Here is a 22,411-nt window from a genome sequence, read left to right on the forward strand (position 1 = left end):
TCTCCCGGATATAGATCTCAGCTAACCTCTCAGAAGAATAGGAAACTACCACATGAATGAAGTGCGCCGACTTGGTCAGCCTATCAACAATAACCCACAGAACATAGAACTTTCTCTGAGTCCGTGGGAGTCCAACAACGAAGTCCATATGATACGCTCCCACTTCCACTCGGGAAGCTCAACCCTCTGAAACAAACCGCCATGTCTCTGATGCTCGTACTTTACCTGCTGACAATTCAAACGCCGAGCCACATACGCAACGATATCCTTCTTCATCCTCCTCCACCAATAATGTTGCCGCAAATCCTGATACATCTTAGCGGCGCCCGGATGAATAGAGTACCGGGAACTATGGGCCTCCTCTAAAATCAACTCTCGAAGTCCATCCACATTAGGCACACAAATGCGACCCTGCATCCTCAAAACTCCATCATCCCCAACTGTGACCTGCTTGGCACCACTGTGCTTCACCGTGTCCTTTAGGACACACAAATGGGGATCATCATACTGCCGATCTTGAATACGCTCCAATACTGAAGAACGAGCAACTGTGCAAGCTAACACACGGCTGGGCTCAGAGACATCCAACCTCATGAACTGATTGGCCAAAGCCTAAACATCCAAAGCAAGCAGTCTCTCACCGACCGGAATATATGCGAGACTACCCATACTGGCTGACTTTCTACTCAAAGCATCCGCCACCACATTGTCCCTTCCTGGATGATATAAGATGGTGATATCATAATCTTTCAACAGCTCCAACCACCTCTTCTACCTCAAATTTAGTTCCTTCTGCTTGAACAAGTATTGCAAACTCTTGTGATCCATGAACACCTCACATGACACGCCATACAGATAATGCCTCCAAATCTTCAACGAGTGAACAATGGCTGCTAACTACAAATCATGGACTGGATAGTTCTTCTCATGAATCTTCAACTGTCGTGAAGCATAAGCAATGACCTTACCATCTTGCATCAACACCGCACCAAGTCCAATACAAGATGCGTCACAATAAACTGTATATGGCCCTGAACCCCTGGGCAAAACCAACATTGGTGCCGTAGACAAAGCTGTCTTGAGCTTCTGAAAGCTCGCCTCACATTCGTTCGACCACCTGAACTGGGCACCCTTCTGGGTCAACCTAGTCATCGGGGCTGCAATAAATAAAAACCCCTCCACAAACCGACGGTAATAGCCTGCCAAACCCAAGAAACTCCGGATCTCTGTAGCTGATGTAGGTCGAGGCCAGTTCTTGACTGCCTCTATCTTCTTCGGATCCACCTGAATACCCTCTGCTGAAACAACGTGACCCAAGAAATCAACTGAACTCAACCAGAACTCACACTTCGAAAACTTAGCATACAACTGACTATCTTTCAGAGTCTAAAGAACGACTCGAAGATGCTGCCCGTGCTCCCCTTGGCTGCGAGAATAAATCAAAATATCATCAATGAAGGCGATCACAAAGGAATCCAAATAAGGCCTGAACACTCGGTTCATCAAATGACATCACCAAGAACTCATAATGCCCGTACCGAGTGCGGAAAGCTGTCTTAAAGACATCGGATGCCCTAATCCTCAACTGTTGGTTCTATTGTTATTGAGCTTATTGGTGTTATGGGGTGATCTATGAGTTACTTTTCCGTGTTGCGAGGCGTTATGAGTTATTGGTTATAGGCACATATGGTGCGGTTCTATTGGGGTCTTATAGTGGAAATCGAGCGGGAAGAGTATTGGGTATTGCTCGGTGGATGGCGTATCGGTTATGTCCTTTCGGGTTTGTGTGATGTTATGTCAATTGCTTTGCCGTGGTTATGATGATTTGCTTTTGGTTCTAGACATATATTGTGCGTGGTTGTCGATTTGAGCATAGTGACTTGAGGTGTTTCATGTGGCCCAGTGTTTGGATGAGGTCGCGCATTGGAGCGAAGTTATGTGGAGGTATGATCCTTCGGTTTAGATACGTGTGTTCTATTTCTACGATGTGTGACGGGTTCTCAGCATTATGTATGGTGGTACTGGTGAGCTTGTGGTACAACTCTCTCATTTGAGTCCTTTTTCATGATTTGAGTACGTTTGGATTGTTGCTTATTGGTGCGCGGATTACACGAGTTGTGGCTTTAGATTGCGTTGAGGTGTCATGTTAGTAGAGTAGTCGTGTTGGATGAGATGAGGTCATTGGACCTAGGGTGAATACTATCGAATTCAATTTCAGCATGTTGGAAGGATAATATCGGGTTTCGGCTTAGAAATTTACTATGGTGCTTGCTGGAGGAGAGGGAACTCCATAACTGGTTGATTTGAGGAATGGTTATGATTTCTATGTGTTTCATTTATCATTGGCAGTATACATAAGTGTTGGAATGAGTCTTTATTTGATAAGAGGTTTATTATCGGTATTCGGTTGTTTTGGGCAATTACTCTGAGTAAAAGTTATCGCTACGAGTGTCTGAGTTATGTGGTATATCATGTAATTGCATCTTGGGTATGGATATGGTTGATACAGCTTGTTCGGACTTATTCAAAGTATAGATGTGAGGTTCTGACCTTATAGATGATTTCGGAAGTGGAAATTTGGTTCTAAGGTTTATGGGCTAGGTTGGATTGTGAAATTTCAGTTACATTATGTTATCAGACCTATATGAGATAGGGTGACGTGGGATCACCCCCAGGTATGTGCATGGTAAGGTTACACAGCGATTTGATGGTTTCCGGAATAACTCTGGGCACGTTCGAGGACAAATGTATGTTTAGGTGGGGGAGGATGTAACGACCCGATCGGTAGTTTTGAGAATTTGCACTTCGCTCGCCAGTTCTCGGGTATGACTAGCTCCGTATGATGTATTATGACTTATGTAAATCGTCGGTTTTGGTTTTCAGGATAATCAGAATAGATTTGGAAGAACAATTCTCAATTTGAAGCTTTAAATTAGAAAGGTTTGACCAAATTTTGACTTTTTAGTATTCGATCTCGGATTTGGACTTTTATGATTTGGTTAGCTCCGTTAGGTGATTTTGGACTTGGGAGCACGTCCGGAATGTATTTTGGAGGTCCGTGGTATATTTAGGCTTGAATTGGTGAAATTGGAATTTGGCATTTTCCGGCCGGTAGTGGAAATTTTGATATCGGGGTCAGAATGGAGTTCCGGAAATTGGAGTAGGTCCGTTGTGTCATTTGTGACGTGTGTGCAAAATTTCAGGTCATTCGAACGAGGGTGATTTGATATCTTGTTGATGTTCTGAGCGTTCCGAAGGTTGGAACAAGTTTGAATGATGTTATGGGATGTGTTGGCATGTTTGGTTGAGGTCCCGAGGGCGTCGGGTGAGTTTCGGACCATTTCTAGGCCATTTCTAGTTGCTGGTTTTTGGCTTCAGGGGTGTACAGTGCGTTTGCATAGATCTGGCCACGTTAGCATAGAGAAAATTTGGAAAATGGAGTTGTGCTATGCGATTGCGTAAGTGTTCCCGCGATGGCATAGAGTAAAATCTCTGCTGCACTGACCCAACTTTGGAAGCTTATATCTCACAATCTATAAGGAATTTGAAGATGATCCAAAAATGAAAGTTGTAGCTCTTGATGTCTAGGTTTCAGAAAGGTAAGCCAATTGTAATTTGGAGTTTTATACGAAACTTTATGACCATTAGAGTAGAGGCTGTCCGGAAGAGTTGGAGAAGGTTGTTGGAAAAATTTGTTCTACGCGATCGCGAGGGAATGGCAGCGATCTCATAGGGTAAAAGAAGGGCTGGAAAATTTTGTGCTTCACTATCGCATTAGTTTGTCTGCGATAGCATAGGGTAAATGCCTGGGCAGATTATAAAGTACTCTATTTCGAGGGTTTCAGCCATTTTTGCATTTTTGGAGCTATGGAGCTCGGATTGAGGCGATTTTTGAAGGGATTTTCAGACAAGTGATTGGGTAAGTGTTCTTCACTTGTTTTTGGTTAAATTCCATGATTGAATCTTAATTTTTATCATCTAAATTAGGAATTTGGGGTGAAAATTAGGGGGGGGGGGATGAATGAGAATTGGGGAGATGATTTTGGAGATTCCAATGACCATTTGATGTCGGATTTTGATGAATTTGGTATGGGTAGACTCGTGAGTGAATGGATTTCTAGTTTTGTGACTTTTGTCGGATTCCGAGACGTGGGCCGGGTTTGAGTGGATTTTGGGATTTGTGCTTAATTTGATAGTTTTTCTTGTGGAATTCATTTCATTAGCGCATGTTGATGGTATTGTTCTGGTTATGAATAGATTCGGAGCGATTGGAGGCCGAGTCGAGAGGCAAAGGCATCGCGGGCTAGAGTCTTATTGTCACAACCCTAAACCCAAACCCGGTCGCGATGGCGCCTCTCGTGAAGACAAGGCCAGCCGACACAAACCCCATGTTTAATTAACAAATATAATGATTCATAATCAAGTCATTAATAATGATTGTAAATGTTGTCCTAAGGGTATGAAACCCCGGCTTTCACATCGTGTTGCTACTTTGAGGTGACGCACACGTTAAATGATGAGCGTGGGGTCGTGCACCATTGGGGATTGTGACTTAGTCCGTCCCGTATGACTGTTAAGTCGCATATTTTTGATTGAAACTGCTTGATATCATTGTATTTTGGAAGGTATTACCATGTTTTGGGCGGAATGCCATATTTGGGCCTCGTGCCAACTGTTTTGGACCCTTAGGGGATTTTTACTACTGTTCCACACTATTTTGACTTCATATTTGTACTCAGTCATGCGGTATTCTACTGTTTTCATAACTCAGCCATATTTACTCCATTTTGATATTTTAAATAATATTTTGGGCAGAGCATCATGTTTTACTGTTGCCCGAGTGGCTTGAGAGATCTCTGACTGGGTGAGGCCGAGGGCCTGTGTTGTGAGGATATTATGGGATCGGGCTGCGTGCCGCAACAGTGTTGTACTGATTCATGATTATGAGGCCGAGGGCCTGATTTGTTACGCCACGAGGTGGCTTGTTATAAGGCCGATGTCCTGTTTGATTATGCCACGAGATGGCTTGTGATAGCGCTTGGGCTGTAGGAGCCCCTCTAGGAGTCTGTAAACCCCCCTAGTGAGCGCCGATTTAGCGCTTGGACTGTAGGAGCCCCTCTGGAGTCTGTACACCCCAGTGAGCGCGGGTACCCAGTGTGAGTAATGTGATGTAGCCCGAGGGGCTGTTGTTGTTTCATGTTGTTGCGCGAGGGGCTGTTCTTGATTCATGTTATGTTCGAGGGGCTGATTACGAGTGATTGTGAGGTAGCCCGAGGGGCTGGTTCTATTGATATTTTGCCCAAGGGGCGGTATATGGTACATGTTTTGCCCGAGGGGTTGTTTACGTTTCTATCATTTTTTTCTCACTGTTTTTCTCACTCGTTTGAAGCTATTGGAAGATGTTTTAAAAAGGAAAGGGTTTTTACTGAAATTGAGTTTGATTTATGAAATAAATGATTTCTGTATTGTTTTGGAAATGTACTATATTTGCTATAGCGTTATGACGTGGCTTACGTGTTTTCTTACTGCTCAGCTTTCATTTACTTTTATTACTTAATGAGTTGGCGTACTCACATTACTCCCTGCACCTTGTGTGCAGATTCAGGTATTTCTGAACCCGGTAATGGGTGTTGATTGCTCAGTGGCAGAGTCATCGGAGTTAGCAAGGTAGCTGTCTGGCGTTCGCAGCCCTGCTCTCTCCCTCTTACTTTCCTTAGCCTGTTATAGATTATTTTTAGACTCTTCATTGTATTCAGACCTTAGTAGATGCTCGTGACTTGTGACACCCCGATGTCGAGCTTGTGTATTTATTTTGCACTGTTCATTTAGACTTACATTATGAGATTATTGATTAATTAATGGCTTAAAAATAACTTTTATTGAATATTGATTGAATTCGGGAATTGTGTTGGCTGGTCTAGTTTCACGATAGGCGTCATCACGACTGGGTTGGTTTTTAGGGTCGTGACAAGTTGGTATCAGAGCAACTAAGTGACCGTTGGGTAAAGGAGAATACCTAGTATATAAACTAAGTGAGAAGAAGAAGAAAGGGGGCTGAAAAAATTCACACACAGACATATTTTCAGGGAAGAAGAGGGATCTTCATCCCTTTCTCTCCGCTAAAGACAAAGAAGCAAGGAAGCTCAGATCCTCAGTACACATTATTAGTCTCATCATATCAAATATATGGGGGGGGGGGGGGGTCAACCTTGTTAAAGATTGGTGACCCCCGTTTTATCTATGTTTCTTCGCTATTATTCAGTATTATGAAAATCACCATTCTTTTCGTATATAATGGGATTCAATCATTGTTATAGTTAAATTTGAGAAATTATGTGAAGAAAAGGGACGAAGAACCCTAATTTGTTCTTACCAACAGAGATAGAGAGGGAGAGAAAGCTATTCTCATTTCTGTGTAAGAATAAAAAATAAATTACATTAGTTACAGCTATACCCAGTGCTATATATACTAAGACACACTACTAACATCTGTATAGCTAACCGACTAAACTGATCTTCTAATTAATTACTACTCATATTTACAATTATTCTCCTTACTAAGTAACACTTATTCCACACTCCCTCTCAAACTGGGTGGTGCAAAGATGTTAAGCACTCCCAACTTGCCAACCAAAGATTCATGTTGTGTTCTAGCCAACCCTTTAGTCAAGATATCTGCTAGTTGTTCCTTTGAATTCACATATTGTGTTCTAATCAATCCCAACTAGATTTTCCCTCTGACGAAATGGCAATCTATTTCAATATGCTTAGTCCTCTCATGGAAGACCGGATTGACTGCTATCTGTAGTGCTGCTTTACTATCACTGTACAACTCCACTGGCATTGTTACTTGTTCTATTTCCTTCAACAAGGCCACTAACCAAACTGTTTCTGAGATTGCACTTGCCATACTCCTGTATTCTACTTCAGCAGAACTCCTCAAATCAGTGCTTTGTTTCTTTGACTTCCATGAAACCAATGACTCCCCGTATTTGATCAGAAATTCGGAGACTGATTTTCTTGAGTTTGGGCATGATGCCCAGTCTGCATCACAGAAGACTGTGATCTTATCTGACTTTGTACTACTTAAAAGAATCCCCATTCCTGGTTGTCTCTTTATATAACTTACCACTCTGATAGCAGCATCCTCGTGAGATTTCTTTGGTTCTTGTAGAAATTGGCTTAGACTTTGAACTGCATAAGCAATGTCTGGCCTAGTTAATGTCAGGTACAACAATTTTCCAATCTGTCTTTGATATTGTCCTTTGTCTTCAAGCATTGCATCAACTTTATTTTCTACCAGTTTATCATATTCTACATCTGTCAGTTTCTTATTTGTCTCCATGGGTGTTCAGGCTGCCTTAGCATTTCCCAATCCTAAATCAGAGATAATCTCCAAAGCGTATTTCCTTTGGTTTATCAAAATTCCTTGGCTTGATCTACTGAACTCTATGCCAAGAAAGAACTTCAAGTCTCCAGGCTTTGTGCAACTCAGCTTTAGTAGACTCTATAAGTGTCAGATTGTTCCCTGTGATCAGCATATCGTCTACATAGACAAGAATTATCACTATGTTAACTCTTTCCTTTTTTATGAACAAGGAATGATCTAGACTACTTTGGCTGAAACCATACTTTAGCAGTGCCTCTGTCAATTTGACATTCCATTGCCTTCTAGCTTGCTTTAACCCGTACATGGATTTGAGAAGCCTACATACAATTCCTAACTTGTCCCCTGGCTTGATAATCCCTGTGGCTTTTCCATGTAAACTTCATCTTGTAGATCACCTTGCAAGAAGGCATTATATACATCCATTTGATGTATATGCCATGAATTTGCTGCAGCCAAGGACAGAACAGTCCTCACAGTTACAGTCTGTACCACCGGAGAGAAGGTCTCATGATAGTCAAGTCCCTCCCTTTGATTGTACCTTTAGAAACCAATCGGGACTTGAATCGTTCAATCTCACCATTTGCCTTATGCTTCACTTTGTATACCCATTTGCATCCAATTGGTCTCTTGCCGGAAGGTAGCTGTACCAGCTCCCATGCATTATTTTCTTGCAAAGCTTGAATCTCTAGCCGCATAGATTCCACCCATCTGCTGTCTTTGGAAGCTTCAAGGAATGACTGAGGTTCAACCACAGAAGAAAAGGCTCCTAAATAAGCTTTGTAGTTGGCAGATAGAGCATCCTATAACAAATAGTTGTTCATGGAATGTTGTTGTTTCAAACCTGGAACTGCTGGGGTGATATAATCTGTCAACCATAGTGGCTGCTTAGAAACCCTTTGAGACTTTCTGACCAGGACTTCTGTTGGAGAAGAAGGTCCAGGATCATTCACTACTGATTCTGAGGGGTGATCTACAAAAAAATCCTGAGAAGAAATCTCAGTAAGCATGTGATCATTCTTAGTAATGTTTTCTGGTAGTAGTGAATTATTAGAGGATCCTTCCACATTGATTTACTCATGTTCCTGAGTTAAAGAATCTGAAGGAAGAAAGTTGATTGAATTATTGATAGGGTTGATGGTGAGTAACTCAGGAATGGAAGTAGTGGAGAAATCATGTTGTAAGGAATGGTGTGTTGTTGTTCTATAGGTGTCCTGAAAAGGGAAGACATTCTCCTTAAAAATCACATCTCTGTTGAGAAAAAACTTGTGCTCCTTCAGATCATACAAGATATAGCCTTTAGATACTGCTGAATATCCTATGAAAACAACCTTGATAGCTCTAGGACCAAACTTGTCATTTCTGGGCAAAATACTTGCATGGTATAGACACCCCAAAGTTCTGAGATGACTAATAGTGGGCTTCCTACCAAAAAATAATTCAAATGGTGACTTTCCTGATAGAGGGCAGTCTGTTAATGATATAAACTGTTGCTAAGATGCAATGTCCCCAGAATCTTAGTGGAATGTTTCCTCTCAGCCACCCCATTCTGTTGAGGTGTGTAGGAACATGTTCTTTGATGGACAATTCCCAAATCTCTCAAGAAACTTCCAAACTCCTGATTCACAAACTCTCCCCTATTATCTGATCTTACAATTTTCACTACTGCATTAAATTGTGTGCTAATCATCTTAAAGAAGGCTTTTAGAACAATCAAAGCATCATACTTAAACTTCAATAGAAACACCCAAGTCACACGAGAATAATCATCCACCACAGTAAGAAAGTATTTATTTCCGTCAAAAGTTTGAGTACTATAAGGCCCCCATACATCTAGATGTAACAATTCAAAATTTGCACTTGATTTGCTAGTACTAGAAGGGAAAGGTAGTCGAGTATGTTTAGCTAAAGGACAAACTCCACAGTTCTCTAAAATAGCTTTACAATTTTCTAATTTCAAACCTAGCAGTTCCTTCAGTGCTACTCCAGAAGCATGAGCCAACCTCCTATGCAAGAGTGAAACATCTATGAACTGTTCCTGAACACTTAGGCCTTTATTTATCATTTCTTCAGTAAGGTGAGACTCATTAGGAATTCGAGGAACCAACAGGTATAGTCCTCCTTTCTCTCTACCAATCGCTTTCACCTTCCCACTTGAGAGGTCCTGGAATAGAAAAAAATCAGGATAAAATGCCACCAAGCAATTAAGATCCCTGGTTACCTTCGAAACAGACAAAAGATTATACTGGAAATCAGGCACAAACAAGACATTCTTGATCTAATCTGTCTTTGTAATTTGGCAACTACCAGTATGCGAGACTAGAGTTACTTCACCATTAGGGAGATAAACTTCTTTATTAGCCAATGAATCAATCTTCTTAGAGTTGGTCAGCATAGTCATCTCAGATATCATGTGGTTTGTCGCTCCTGTATCAATTATCCAGTCCTTATTAGCTACACTAGCCGAAAGAGAATAATTGTACCTGCCATATTTGCCAAATTAGTTGGTCATAATTTTTCTTAGGGGGCTTCTGATAATTCCCACCTTTTGTGGTCATAAGTGCAGTTGCCTCATTCACCTCCCCAAAAATTGAAACATGTGAGATAGAACGCTGACTTTATCGCTCAATTATCATTGAATATGCCTTATTGACTGTAGGAGTTGGATGTGTCATGAGGATTTGACTCCTATCTTGCTCATAGGTTTCATTAAGGCCCATTAGGAACTGCAATAGTTTCTGTCGGTGCAAATGTTCAGTAAAATCTCTAGATTTAGGGCAATCACAATTTGGAGGTATCATACTGTCATGCTCATCCCATAACTCCTTGAGCTTTGAGAAGTACATTGCTGCTTGTCCCCTGATTTAATGTTGCGGTCTCTTTGTGAAGTTGATAGATTCTTGAGGTGTTCACTTTATCGAACCGTTCCTTCAAATCATCCCAGACCTTCCGTGCATCCTTCACGTACACTATACCATTCAGTAATTCCTTTGAAACTGAACTCATTATCCATCCGTGGACAATAGCATTACACCTATCCCATTGGTGACCTAAACCTGAGCCAAAATCCTCCTTTTTCCAACTGTCATCAATCAACCCTAACTTGTTCTTCCCAAGCAACTGGATCTTCATTGCATGGCTCCAGATGGAATAATTCTCAGATCCTGTCAATTGAATAGAGATAATAGGTGCTCCGCTTGTATCCGAAGGATGAAGGTACAATGCATGGTTATGATCGAAGACTTCTTCTGCCATAGCTGGAATTGAGGATCAAAAATACCATAATCCACAATTTAGCTAAAATTGAAGATTAGAAATGTGAGGAATTAACGAATTGAGTGCACACTTGTCGCTCAAATCTCTGATACCATGAGAAATTATGTGAAGAAAAGGGACGAAGAACCCTAATTTGTTCTTACCAACAGAGAGAGAGAGAGAGAGAGAGAGAGAGAGAGAGAGAGAGAGAGAGAGAGAAAGTTATTCTCATTTCTGTGTAAGAATCAAAAATGAATTACATTACTACTAACATCTGTATAGCTAACCGACTAAACTGATCTTCTAATTAATTACTACTGCTATTTACAATTATGCCCCTCACTAAGTAACACCTATTTCCACAAAATCTTATGTTCTGTTATGTTTTCTCATTCATATCTTCTATCTTAGATCTAGGATGAATTATCTTTGGCTAGGATTTACCTCAACTCTTCCTATTTAATCAGTTTATAAAATGGTTTAATACTTTTTTGGTAAAACAATTTGGCGCCGTCCGTGGGAATTTTCTAGCCAAAGCATTAGTTCCCTCTAGATCCAAACATGGTCTTAGCTCTATCCCCCACTCGGTGAAGTTTCACCTGTTCACCACGAATGTCGTAATCCCATTTCCAGGTTAGTACCCAATGCCTCCTACATCCTACACATATCACCCCCCCTCCTACTATATGAGATAATGCTTATCGTATAATTTACCAAGATATTCCTCGTCTATATGTTTGTGGTATGACTTACATTTTTGCCATCTTGCACGCTCGGGACTGACGAACTGGGACTCGAACTCGAGACCTTAATGGAGGAAGTGGGCCGTCCACCCATAAAAGGCCAAAGCTCAACCAGTGACGAGGCCGACCATAAAGACGATGCCAACATTAGGCCGGAAACTAGTATCAAAATAAAGAAGAAAGCGAGCCGCCCTGCGGCTCAATCCCTAGTTCAATGTCGAACGAGGGAACTCCCTAGGTCCAAAGAGCGCAACGGGCGAGGGAGACATGGCCAATCCCCCTCATTCATCAGCTAAACATCCGACCAAGGTAACAGATTATTCCATGTACTAACCCTATTCTTTTTTTTAAAAAATAAAAAGAGAGGGAGAAGTGGAACAGAGAACAGGGACGTCCTCCCAAATTCGCGAACAAAGGCTAGCCGACATACAAGCTCTAAATACCTCCCTATGGCGAACAGAAAATCTGGAAAACCCTCCACACCGTACCATATTACAAATAACAGACAAACGGCTCAGAACAAGCCGACATCATTAAGAAACAATCTCCACAGCCTGGGACTGGGCGATGAGCCCATGGAACGTACAATCTCCACAATATAGGCAGAACATGAACACGAATTGCTTGCCCATACGCTCGCCATGGCGACGCATACGCCAATTTGGCCAACTAAATACTATGAGTTGCGTCCGAACTTCGTTCAAATCAATCGAGCGCTCAGAGGCCCAAGCAATAAGTTCGTCGCCCGTCCCAACAACGGTCTCTCCAGGCCGAGCAATAAAGGGACTAGATAAACTAGGACTCACCCTAACGCATACATAAACTATACAACAACGCATGATATTCTCCAATGAAAGCAAGATTAGATAAACTGGGACACACCCCAACGCATGCATAAACGATGCAACAACGAGTAACTCTCCAAAAAAAGGCAATATGCAACATTCTTACCACCCTCACGGCCATCGGCCATAGTCAAACAAAGTAAAGTTCGACCTCGCTCAAACTCGCAATGGGTTACAATTCGACCTCGCTCGAATCTACACCTTTACGGCCATCGGCCATCACCGAGCGAAAGGAAAATTCGACCTTGTTCGAATTAACTAGCCAATGTCTCACCTTGCTCAAACCCACAATGGGTTACAGCTCGACCTCGCTTGAATTCACACCCTTACGGCCATTGGCCATCGTCAAACAAAGTAAAGTCCGACCTCACTCGAACCTGCAACGGGTTACGATTTGACCTCGCTCGACTCTACACCTATACGGCCATCGGCCATCACCGAGCGAAAGGAAAATTCGACCTCGTTCAAATTTACCAGCCAAAGTCCAACCTCGCTCAAACTCATAATGGTTACAATTCGACCTCGCTCGAATTTACACCCTAACGGCCCGCGGCCATCGCCAAGCGAAAGTAAAATTTGACCTCGCTCGAATTTATACCCTTACGGACCCCGGCCATCGCCAAAAATTCGACTTTTATTCAAGCTAATAAAGTTCAACCTCGCTCGAATTAACAAAAGTAAGGATCGACCCTGTTCGAACTAACGAGATGAGATCCAAACTTGCTCGAATCAGCAGCTAAATTTGACCTCATTCGTATTCCCAACTAAAAACATGGGAATCATCACGGGAAAATTTGAAGATCTACTTCAAAAAAAAGGATAAGAAAGAGAGTTTGAGATAATCAACCAAAGGCAAAACAACTATCTTATTCAGATGTATATACATACACGACAACGCCTTACAAAAGGCCAAAAAGTGTGCCCCCATACAAAGAAAAAACAAGCAACAACAAAAGAAACAAAAAAAAGCTAAGTACAAAAAGCTACAAAAACTTTACTCGGCCTCATCTCCACCACCATCCTCGTCGGCGTTGTCATGATCAGAAGAGAGCCCATCTTCAATCTCAGCACCCCCACCGGCCTCCGGTGTCGCAGGGTCAAAACCGCAGGCAAGACGAGCCTCGCGTGCGTTGATCCGAGCATCTTCAAAAGCGGCCTCAAGAACGCTCCCCGCCGCCCACAATCCCTTATATATATCTCGTTGGGCCTCAGCATGGACCCATAGCTCGTACAAATAGCGGGGGACGGCAACAGAGGCAGATTCCTTGGGGGGGGGGGGGGAGGGGCTGAGCCAACAACTACGCCTTCTCGGCCTCGAGAGCCACAACTTGGTCTCCTAGGTTCGAGGTATCTCGCTCGAGCTCACCGACCCGCTCCTCGAGCCTTGCCTCCCTCAGTGTGGTCGTGGCCCTCTCGGCTTCCCACTCAGACCTGAGGATGCGGATAGTGTCTTCCAGTGCCGCTGCCCTTGCCAAAGCTGCCACTCGGGATCCCTCGGCCCTCTCCAACTTGGCCACCTTCCTTTCTAGCTTAGCCACTTTCTCCGTCCACTCTGCACTGAGATCGACAACTCTGGTGGCATTCTGCTCAAGCTCGGCTCGCAAAGATAACACCTTTTCCGCCGCAACCCCTTTTCCCACCTCGAGCTCCTCGTCTTTGGACCTAAGCAGTCCCTCAAGCTCGCTACATCTGCGGATAGACCTCATCATATCCTCGTCCTTCAACTCCGACTCCTCCTTGAGGGATTGCGTACTAGTACCCACCCTAAGCTGCTCGTGCATCTCACGGCACCTATTGTGATACCGGTGGTACTTCGTGGCCATTTTCAGAAATATATCAGCCCGAGTCTCAGCCTGACGAGCACTCTCGATCTTCAGCATGTAACTCTAAGGAGGAAAAAGGAAGAATCATCGAAAGTAAATAGCACAAAACAAAGAAAATAGCGAAAGGAAACTCACCCTCAAGGCCATCCCAGCCACGCTGCGCGATAAATCAGAATCACTGATCTCCCGAAGTGATCTACTTTCGGCGGCAGAACATAGAAGATCAAATTGGGGCACCAAGTCCATAGTGTCCTCCAACAGGTTAAAATCTGATGGAATTTCGAGCACACGGGAAGGGCCTTCCGCCCTCACATAGACCCTGGTAAAACCTTCCTCGAACATATTCCTCATATCCTCATGGTCAATGTCAGAACCAGATTCATAGTCATCTCTCACTACGCTCTTCAATCTCTCATTAGCCGAAGAGGGGACGCGTCCCTGCCGAGACGTCGATGGATCGCTCGGAACAATCGCGGCGGCCTCCGAACTCTGTCCCCCTGCCACAGCAGCCTCTTCTACATTTGAGACGGGCACCGCCTCTACACCCAAGCCGGTATCACCGCCAACTTCAGACACCGCCAAAGTAGGGTCGCCCCTCGAGGGCGTTTCAACCGAAGATGCCCCATCTGACAACCTCCGCCTCTTTGACGGGGCCTCTTCGCCACCACCACGAGAAGGTTCTCCCACTGAACGGACTGTGGGAACCGGAGTGTCCGACCGAAGAGCAACCTCCGAACGAACAAGTTCGGTCCCGGACTTTGGACGCCCTCATCCACAGTTACCCTTGGTACCGGCCGGGCAGAGGAAGCCGGTTGACGGAAAGCAAGGAGAGGAGCCCTTGCCTTTCTCGCTCCTCTCCGACCTGCTAATGAGAGACGACCAAAAAAAGATATAAGATAAAGAAAAAGACAGAGCAAAGAACAAAGCAACTAATGCCGAAATAAGTTTGCGCCCAAACCTCTCGTGAAAAGGCACCCATTCGCGGAGCCCCATTGTGCGCGGCAGAATCGAGCTCACCCATTCGCGAATATTGGAAACTTGCTGAGGAGGCACCCTCTCGGCTGCGGAAACAGAAAACACTCGACGGTCACTAAAGGGAGACGACCAACAGCGATGTTCAAAAAGATATAATATAATAAAAGGAAAGGGAGACTTACGGGCAAAATTTCACGCCTCAGGAAACCCCGCAGGGTTCGACACCACGTGCTCTGTTCAGACGTAGAAGAAGTTCTCCCAAGAGTGGTGGTTGGCCTTGTCATCCATCTTCACCACTAAACCCTTGGTTGCTCGGTGACGCAGGTGAATCATCGTGCCCTTAAGAAAAGGCGACCCCAATAGGCGGAGGGACTAACTGTATGGGTCAAAATCTGACCAGACGAGAATCCGCGTGAAAAGGAACGGCAAAAAGTCACTTGTGCCAAAGTCGTATCCATACAATGCTATAACGACACGCACCTCGGCCATGGCCGAGGTCGTGTATTCAGAATGCTTGAACGTCGAATTGGATGTTACTGCATTTCGGAGGGTCAACAAGTAATACAGTCAAATGACTTAGGTACTATGGTTATGGACTGTTGGATAACAGAGAATACCTAGTATATAAACTAAGTGAGAAGAAGAAGAAAGGGGGCTGAAATAAATTCACACACAGACATATTTTCAGGGAAGAAGAGGGATCTTCATCCCTTTCTCTCCGCTAAAGAGAAAGAAGCAAGGAAGCTCAGATCCTCAGTACACATCGTTAGTCTCATTATATCAAATGTATGGGGGTCAACCTTGTTAAAGATCGGTGACCCCCTTTTATCTATGTTTTCTTCACTATTATCCAGTATTATGAAAATCACCATTCTTTTCTTACATAATAGCATTCAATCATTGTTAGAGTTAAATCTTATGTTCAGTTATGTTTGCTCATTCATATCTTTTATCTTAGATCTAGGACGAATTATCTTTGGCTAGGATTTACCTCAAATCTACCTATTTATTCAGTTTATAAAATGGTTTAACACTTTATTGGTAAAACATAGTGGCCCATTTTGTGTAAGTGGGAAGTAAGGGAAGTGGGGAACACTAAATTGGATTTTGTTAATAACAAAGTTTTACAGAGTCGATCGGTATTTCCTAAGCACACCTCTATAGTTTCACAGTTCCACTTACACAAAAAGCCAGACGACCTCTACGAGAATATTTGTTCTTGCATTGGTTTAAGATGGTGATTCTTATCTTCCTGTCTTCAAGGTGATACTTCAATAAACGATTGTCTTGCTCCCTTTGCCAGTTAAGCCTATTACTATTAAGTATTAACCATTCTCCATGATATATAAGTTTTACTCTGGCTGCTGAAAATAAATATTTTAAAAGCTAAGTCCCTTCATTTAATACTGCTACACTAGCAAGACTATCACCAAATAATGTCGTTCTATTTGGAAAAGTTCAATTTGGTGTATGAATGGATAAAGAAGAAGATATTTGTACTAGTCCAGTTCACTAGTAATATTGTTCGCTTTGCGTCCAGACAGAAGCGGATCCAGAATTTGGTGGTCACGATGACACCATGACATTCAATATGAAACGTGCCACTAGGATCTAAGAGTTATTTACTTATATATCCAGCATCTCTTCGCGTTTGTCGATGTGGGATTCACCTAGGACATATTGTGCCACTAGGAACTAAGACTTGTTTTCTTATATATTCAATATTTTTTTCTATGTGAGATTTGGTTGAGCGTGGCAATATAATATTGAAGAAATTGTACAAGCACTGGTACATGGTAACCAAAGTACATGTTACGCTTGCATGTGTGACATATGTGTATGGAGAACTCCGAAATTCGAGGCGCTGAGTTAGAAGACCCAGAAAGAGAAGAAAAAAGGGAGTTGAAGGAAGAAAAGCGAATGAGGTAAGGTCCCCTTCTTTTTTCCCCGTACCTTACTGTCCTGCACTAATGAACCCATGGGCAGAGTAAAATGGTAAATTTTGATAATGACAATGGAAAAAGTTACTCCCAAAAGGCCAGGCCTATAAATATCTAATACAGTATGGTTTTCCAATGAGTTCACCAGTCATCAGAAGCAAACACACTTTAATCAGTTATGTACATCATTTCGTACACTTTTTCAAACTATGATACAGACAACTCTCTTCTCAGAGTCCACTATTCTATATCTTTAGCAATTAATGCAACTTTGCGTGCCAACTCCTTCATCATTTTATTCATACACTTACTGCAAATATACTATAACAGGACAAATTACAATTGAGAGGATGAACCAAAAGATTCTAATTTTTGAATGTAGTAAAAAGAAATACTCCAGCAAAGTCATTTTTTATTGAAATCAAGTAGAATGTCAGGGTTTTGGCAGGGCAGCATAGATAAGCCTGACGCATGAAAAGAAAAGAAAGAGCATAGTACTAGTAAACACTTGCTCTAATTAATGCAATGGACTTTGTACTGTGCTGTGCTCTGAAGAAAGCAGCAGATAAAGACATGAGATGGAAGCTAAAACTTGCTTCTTTTTCAACCTTTCACCCCTTCCTTTCCTATGGAACCATTAAATTCACCCCCTCTTTAGGATTTCCTCAGCTTCTCAAAATCTAAACAAACAGAGGACAACTGAAGTAATATGACAAAGCAACCATATCATCAAAAAATATACTAAGAAATTGCAGAAATTGTGGAGTGAAGTATAAGAGAAAGGATACCGGTAGATAAATTTAACTCTGTACATGTAGTGCAAAAGCGACCAAAAGTTGACAACAAAAAAACAAAAATATAACAAGTAAAGAGAGAATAATAGAGAAAATAGATTAAAAGATAAAGTAACAAAATTTTCCCGGCTGCCAATAGTAACCCATATTTTTATCCTTTGTACAAAGATATTGGACTAAATTCAGATTCTTCTCCAGCGCCGATAGTATTAACATTGTCCAAGCTAAATCTCCTTCCGATTTTTAACGATAAATCCTTAACATTTAGCAGCTCAATGCCTCATATTTCATAGGAATTGGGCGATTAAACCCAGTTCCAGCTTGAGACAATAAATTCCCAACAATAGCAAGGTCTCTGCAGAACACCCCTTGAAATGCTGATGCATTTGTTGAACTTGACACCACCTTGTTTTCTGCCCTGTTGTTACATGATGTAGGATTAGCAGCAGCCTCCGAAATTACTCTTGATGTAGTATTAGCAGCAGCCTCCGAAATTACTCTTGATGTAGTATTAAGAGCGGCCTCCGAAATTACTCTTGATGTAGTATTAGCAGCAGCCTCTGATGCTCTTCTTGATGCTGCATTATTGCGGACTGTTTCAGCTCTAGATTGTTCAAGTACTTGAGTTTGCTGAACTTGTTGCTGCATTGCTTGTAACGCAGCTGCAGCCTTAGCTCTCTGCTTTTCAGCAGCTTCTTCATCTATGATCGTCGTCATTAAACTTGTATAACCTTTCTGGATCAATCTATACAACAGTAAAGATGACATCTTTGCCCGATCCCTAACGGAATCTATATCCTTTTCATCCGCAAATTCACACCTTTCAACAAAGCTTGATGATTTATCAGGCTTATGTCTTAAAGTGAGCAGTAGATGTGCTCTTTCCAACTCTGATCTTGAACAACCCCGCCTTAAACTGATCAATGCATAGTAATCTACATTCCCAGTTTCACCAGAAGCAACTCTCTGCTTCAACTCTTGCATTTTAGCACCCAAGGAACAAAGCCTCCCTGGAATTTCCCTGTACTGCACGGTTTGACGCTTCCATATAGGTCCAGGTAATTTCCTATCACGTAGCATCGAATTATAAAGGAGTTTTAAGTGCTCGAGATCGTGAAGACTATCTGGCAAGCATCGAATAGCTTCAAATAAAGCAGCTCTAGTCCTAAGAGCATCAATGCAAGAAGGGTCTAATGCTAGTGTCCGATTACAATCAGCTATTGCCTCAGCAATTCGACCAGAAGATCTATATGCTGAGGCCCGATGCACATAGCATTCGGCTAAGAACCCTTGTGGAGCACCACGACGACCATCTACAATCTTGGAGAAGTGTCTAATAGCTTCTGAATGAAGCCCTGCATCAAGAGCAGCAATTGCAGCCGTCTTTCGACGGAGCAAAAGCTTAATGTGACTGAGCAGTTGAGAAATGCTCTCGGACTCCGTTTTAGGAGGAGTCGGAGGCTGGTTATTTCTGGTGCCCGGTTCGCCGGAGATTGGGAATTTGGTAAACGAAAAACTATCGTCAGACCAGCAAATGCTTTCGCGACGGAATGCATCTGTTGCGATGCGTTTACCAGTCTGTAAAAGAACCATCGCGTCTTCCATTAGACCCAAATGGCAACAAGCCTGACCTAATACCAAGTACCTGAAAAAAAATACACAAATAACGAACGAGTGTGAGTCCGAGTCAGCTCGTTCACTATAGATTCAAGCCTTAAATACACACAGAAATTTCAATAAAGACTACATTTTTCAAGGAGTAGTTATTAATACTACTATAATGTAAGTGAATAAACAATAAAGAAGTACAGTAATAACAAAGCAGATTTGACTTGAAAAAAGAAATAAATAAATCAAGATTAGGACAAATCATCAATTAATACAGAGACAGCTAGCTGTTATGGCGTAATCTAGAAGCCAATGAATAGAACAGCAAAATTACCTCCATTGCCCTTCTTTATCACAGTTGTTGCAAAGACCAGCCATAACTTTCTTCTTCAAATCAGAAACAGAGAAGCATTTGAAACTGGTTTCGTCCCGACCCGAAGAAAGGAGCTTCACTCGCTCTCTTGAGAGGTGTGAGGATGAGTTATCGGATGAACCAGAAGAAGAAGTGGATGACGTGGACGATGTTTCATCGGCGGGAAGTTTTAGGCTGGGAATGTAGTCTTGTAACATAGCGGCGACGTCCTTGAATCGGCGGAGATAGAGTAAAGATCGGGCTTTTAACTCGAGTGCTAACTCAAAACGAGGGGACAGAGAAAGTGCAGCGTCGAGAAGGTTAACGGCGGAAGCAATCTCGCTGGGTTCTTGTGTTGCAATAAGAAGTTTAGCATCTTTGATATATTTGTCAACAATCTGTAAAAGAAATGTTAATAAGTATTTATTAAAACTTGAGTATATGTTAGATTAGATTGGGGGAAAAAGAAATGATTTATAATTACCTTTCTGTTGCTAATCCACCAATGTTTCTTTTCAGAAGAGGAGACAGAAGAAGAGGCAGCCATATTGGTTGGTGTACAATGATCAACCATTAAAATGCCAAGCTCTTCGAGAGAGAGAGAGAGAGTGAAGGTGAGAGGGAGAGGAAAGGTGATGTAAATAAGAGAAGAGGAAAAAGAGAGAGGGGCTTACTCCTTAATACACACATACAGAGTGCCAGCTTTGACCTGAGGTGAGAGAAAGAGAAAGCATTGATCCTTCTGCTTCTTCGCTGGCAAACCACACACCCACCTCATATTATAGACTCTACCTATATCGGAGTTTAATGTATATTTTCGCCTACTACTTACTAGCAACTCCTTTCTTTTTCTTTTTTTTTTCTGAAATTTTACTTAACGCGAGAATAAAATTATAATTACAATTAAATATTATTTTTTTTCTCCTAAAAAGAATTAGCATGATTCAGAATCCGTGATCAAACCCTTTAATTTGGACACTCGTTTCATTATTCTTGTCCAACTTAATTTGAAAAGATTTTGATTTTACAAATAAAAATAGGTTCATATGAAATGAGATAAAATGAACATGCCAGGGGACGTTTGGTCAGGGGCGGAGGCAGTGTTCTGGCTACGGGTTCGACGAATTCAGTAGCTTTGGTTCAAACCTTGTATTTGTCTTGAACAATTCATTTATTATTTCAATTTAATAATTTAGAACCCAGTAACTTAAAATACTAAGAATTCCCAACTCATAAGCTTGAAATCTTAGCTCCGCCTCTGCGGGTACGAATAAATTATGTAGGGATAGTAATATATAAATTATTTCTTGTTGGATGTTTGATTTGTTGTAATGAAATTAAATATACTAAATAACATTTAAAATATTTATTTAACTAAAAAGGAATGAGTTTATAATTATATCCTTGGATGTTTAATCTTCACTGGCTTTTCGGGGAAAAGACAAAAATTCTGTATCTTTGATGCTTTAACCATGTATAACTTAGTTATACATATTAACGTATACATGGACTAGTTATTCTGTGTTGTTGACGGTATAAATACACAAGAATTAGTTATAGATGATTCCAAATGTAAATCAAACATTGAATAAAACTATACTTACCAAATTATACAACAAGATTGTTTTCCTCATTAAGAGTCAAACTAGTTGGGATTAACTCTAGGAACTCATCTTATCAATTATTCTATTTCGGTCTGTTTTATTTCAATATTTGATATTTTTACACTTCTATACCAACAAAATGTTAAAGTAATTTATATAAATAGTTTGTTTGATAAAAAATATTACATCAACAATTACATTTGATTAGTTCTAACTATATATATCAGTATAGTGAATCGATGATGTAATGTTACTAAGAGCATGTTTGGCCAATTCGTTTTAGAAGTGCTTTTTGCAATATTTGATATGCAAATTATGTTCGGCCAATCGTTTCAAAAAAGTACTTTTGAGTATCAAATTACACAAAACGATAGTAATATTGAATATATAATCAATATTATTTGTTATAGAGAATTGAATTTATAAAATGATAAAGTAAAATATATATTAAAGATTTTAATCAATAGAAAATATAGTTATCCAGCAAAATAATATTGGATATAAGAAATTACTTATTGTTTACGTGATGATTCAAACATATCAATATTCGTTGTCCAATATAAATCAAAAGTCTACTCCATAAATCTAATACACTAAAAGAAGAAATATGTTCATATTAGAGAGATCATTTCAAAGAAGAATAGGAGAAGAATAGAAATGATGGGAAGTAAGAAAAGTGAAGAAATGGATGGTAGAAACAAAAAATAAAAAGTTAAATTAATGAGCGATAATTTGGGAAAGAGATAATACATAAATTACCCATCAAACTTGTCCGGAAAAATCATTTACACACCTTAATTTTACGGGCGACCTATGTCCCCCCTATTCTTGTTTGGGGTGAATTTAATACCCCATTGGTAACACTTTGTCAGTCTTGTGGTGGTGTGTGTAGTACACGCGCGCCACGTGTCAATATCTGCTCAAAAACGATTTTTTTCTGTTTTTACAAAAAAAAAATAGTTATTACAAATTTATTTTTCCAGTTTTTACAAAATAAAATTCTTTTAAAAAACTGAAAAAATAAAAATAATATTTTTCAAAAACGAAAATATTTTGTTGAAAATAATTTTTTCAGTTTTTAAAAA

General features: G+C 41.2%; 1 protein-coding gene across 3 annotated transcripts; it reads right to left on the reverse strand.

Annotated features, from left to right (window-relative positions):
* Nucleotides 1-17,739: 17,739 nt before the first annotated feature.
* On the reverse strand, nt 17,740-20,499 carry LOC109239869. 3 transcript variants are annotated; one of them, XM_019406463.1, is made up of 5 exons: nt 20,397-20,499; nt 20,207-20,310; nt 19,705-20,120; nt 18,321-19,407; nt 17,740-18,248 (listed from the first exon to the last, which is right to left on the reverse strand). In XM_019406463.1, the coding sequence occupies exons 1-5, from the start codon at nt 20,410-20,412 to the stop codon at nt 18,027-18,029; spliced, it is 1,845 nt and encodes a 614-aa protein (XP_019262008.1). In that variant the 5' UTR covers nt 20,413-20,499; the 3' UTR covers nt 17,740-18,026. The 3 variants fall into 3 exon arrangements, with proteins under 3 accessions (XP_019262008.1, XP_019262006.1, XP_019262007.1); XM_019406461.1 differs by having other exon boundaries at nt 17,740-19,407; nt 20,397-20,498; XM_019406462.1 differs by lacking the exon at nt 20,397-20,499 and having other exon boundaries at nt 17,740-19,407; nt 20,207-20,385.
* Between the last annotated feature and the right edge of the window lie 1,912 nt (nt 20,500-22,411).

The sequence above is a fragment of the Nicotiana attenuata genome, unplaced genomic scaffold (assembly GCF_001879085.1).
Source record: "Nicotiana attenuata strain UT unplaced genomic scaffold, NIATTr2, whole genome shotgun sequence".
In the NCBI taxonomy this organism is placed as follows: Eukaryota; Viridiplantae; Streptophyta; class Magnoliopsida; order Solanales; family Solanaceae; genus Nicotiana; species Nicotiana attenuata.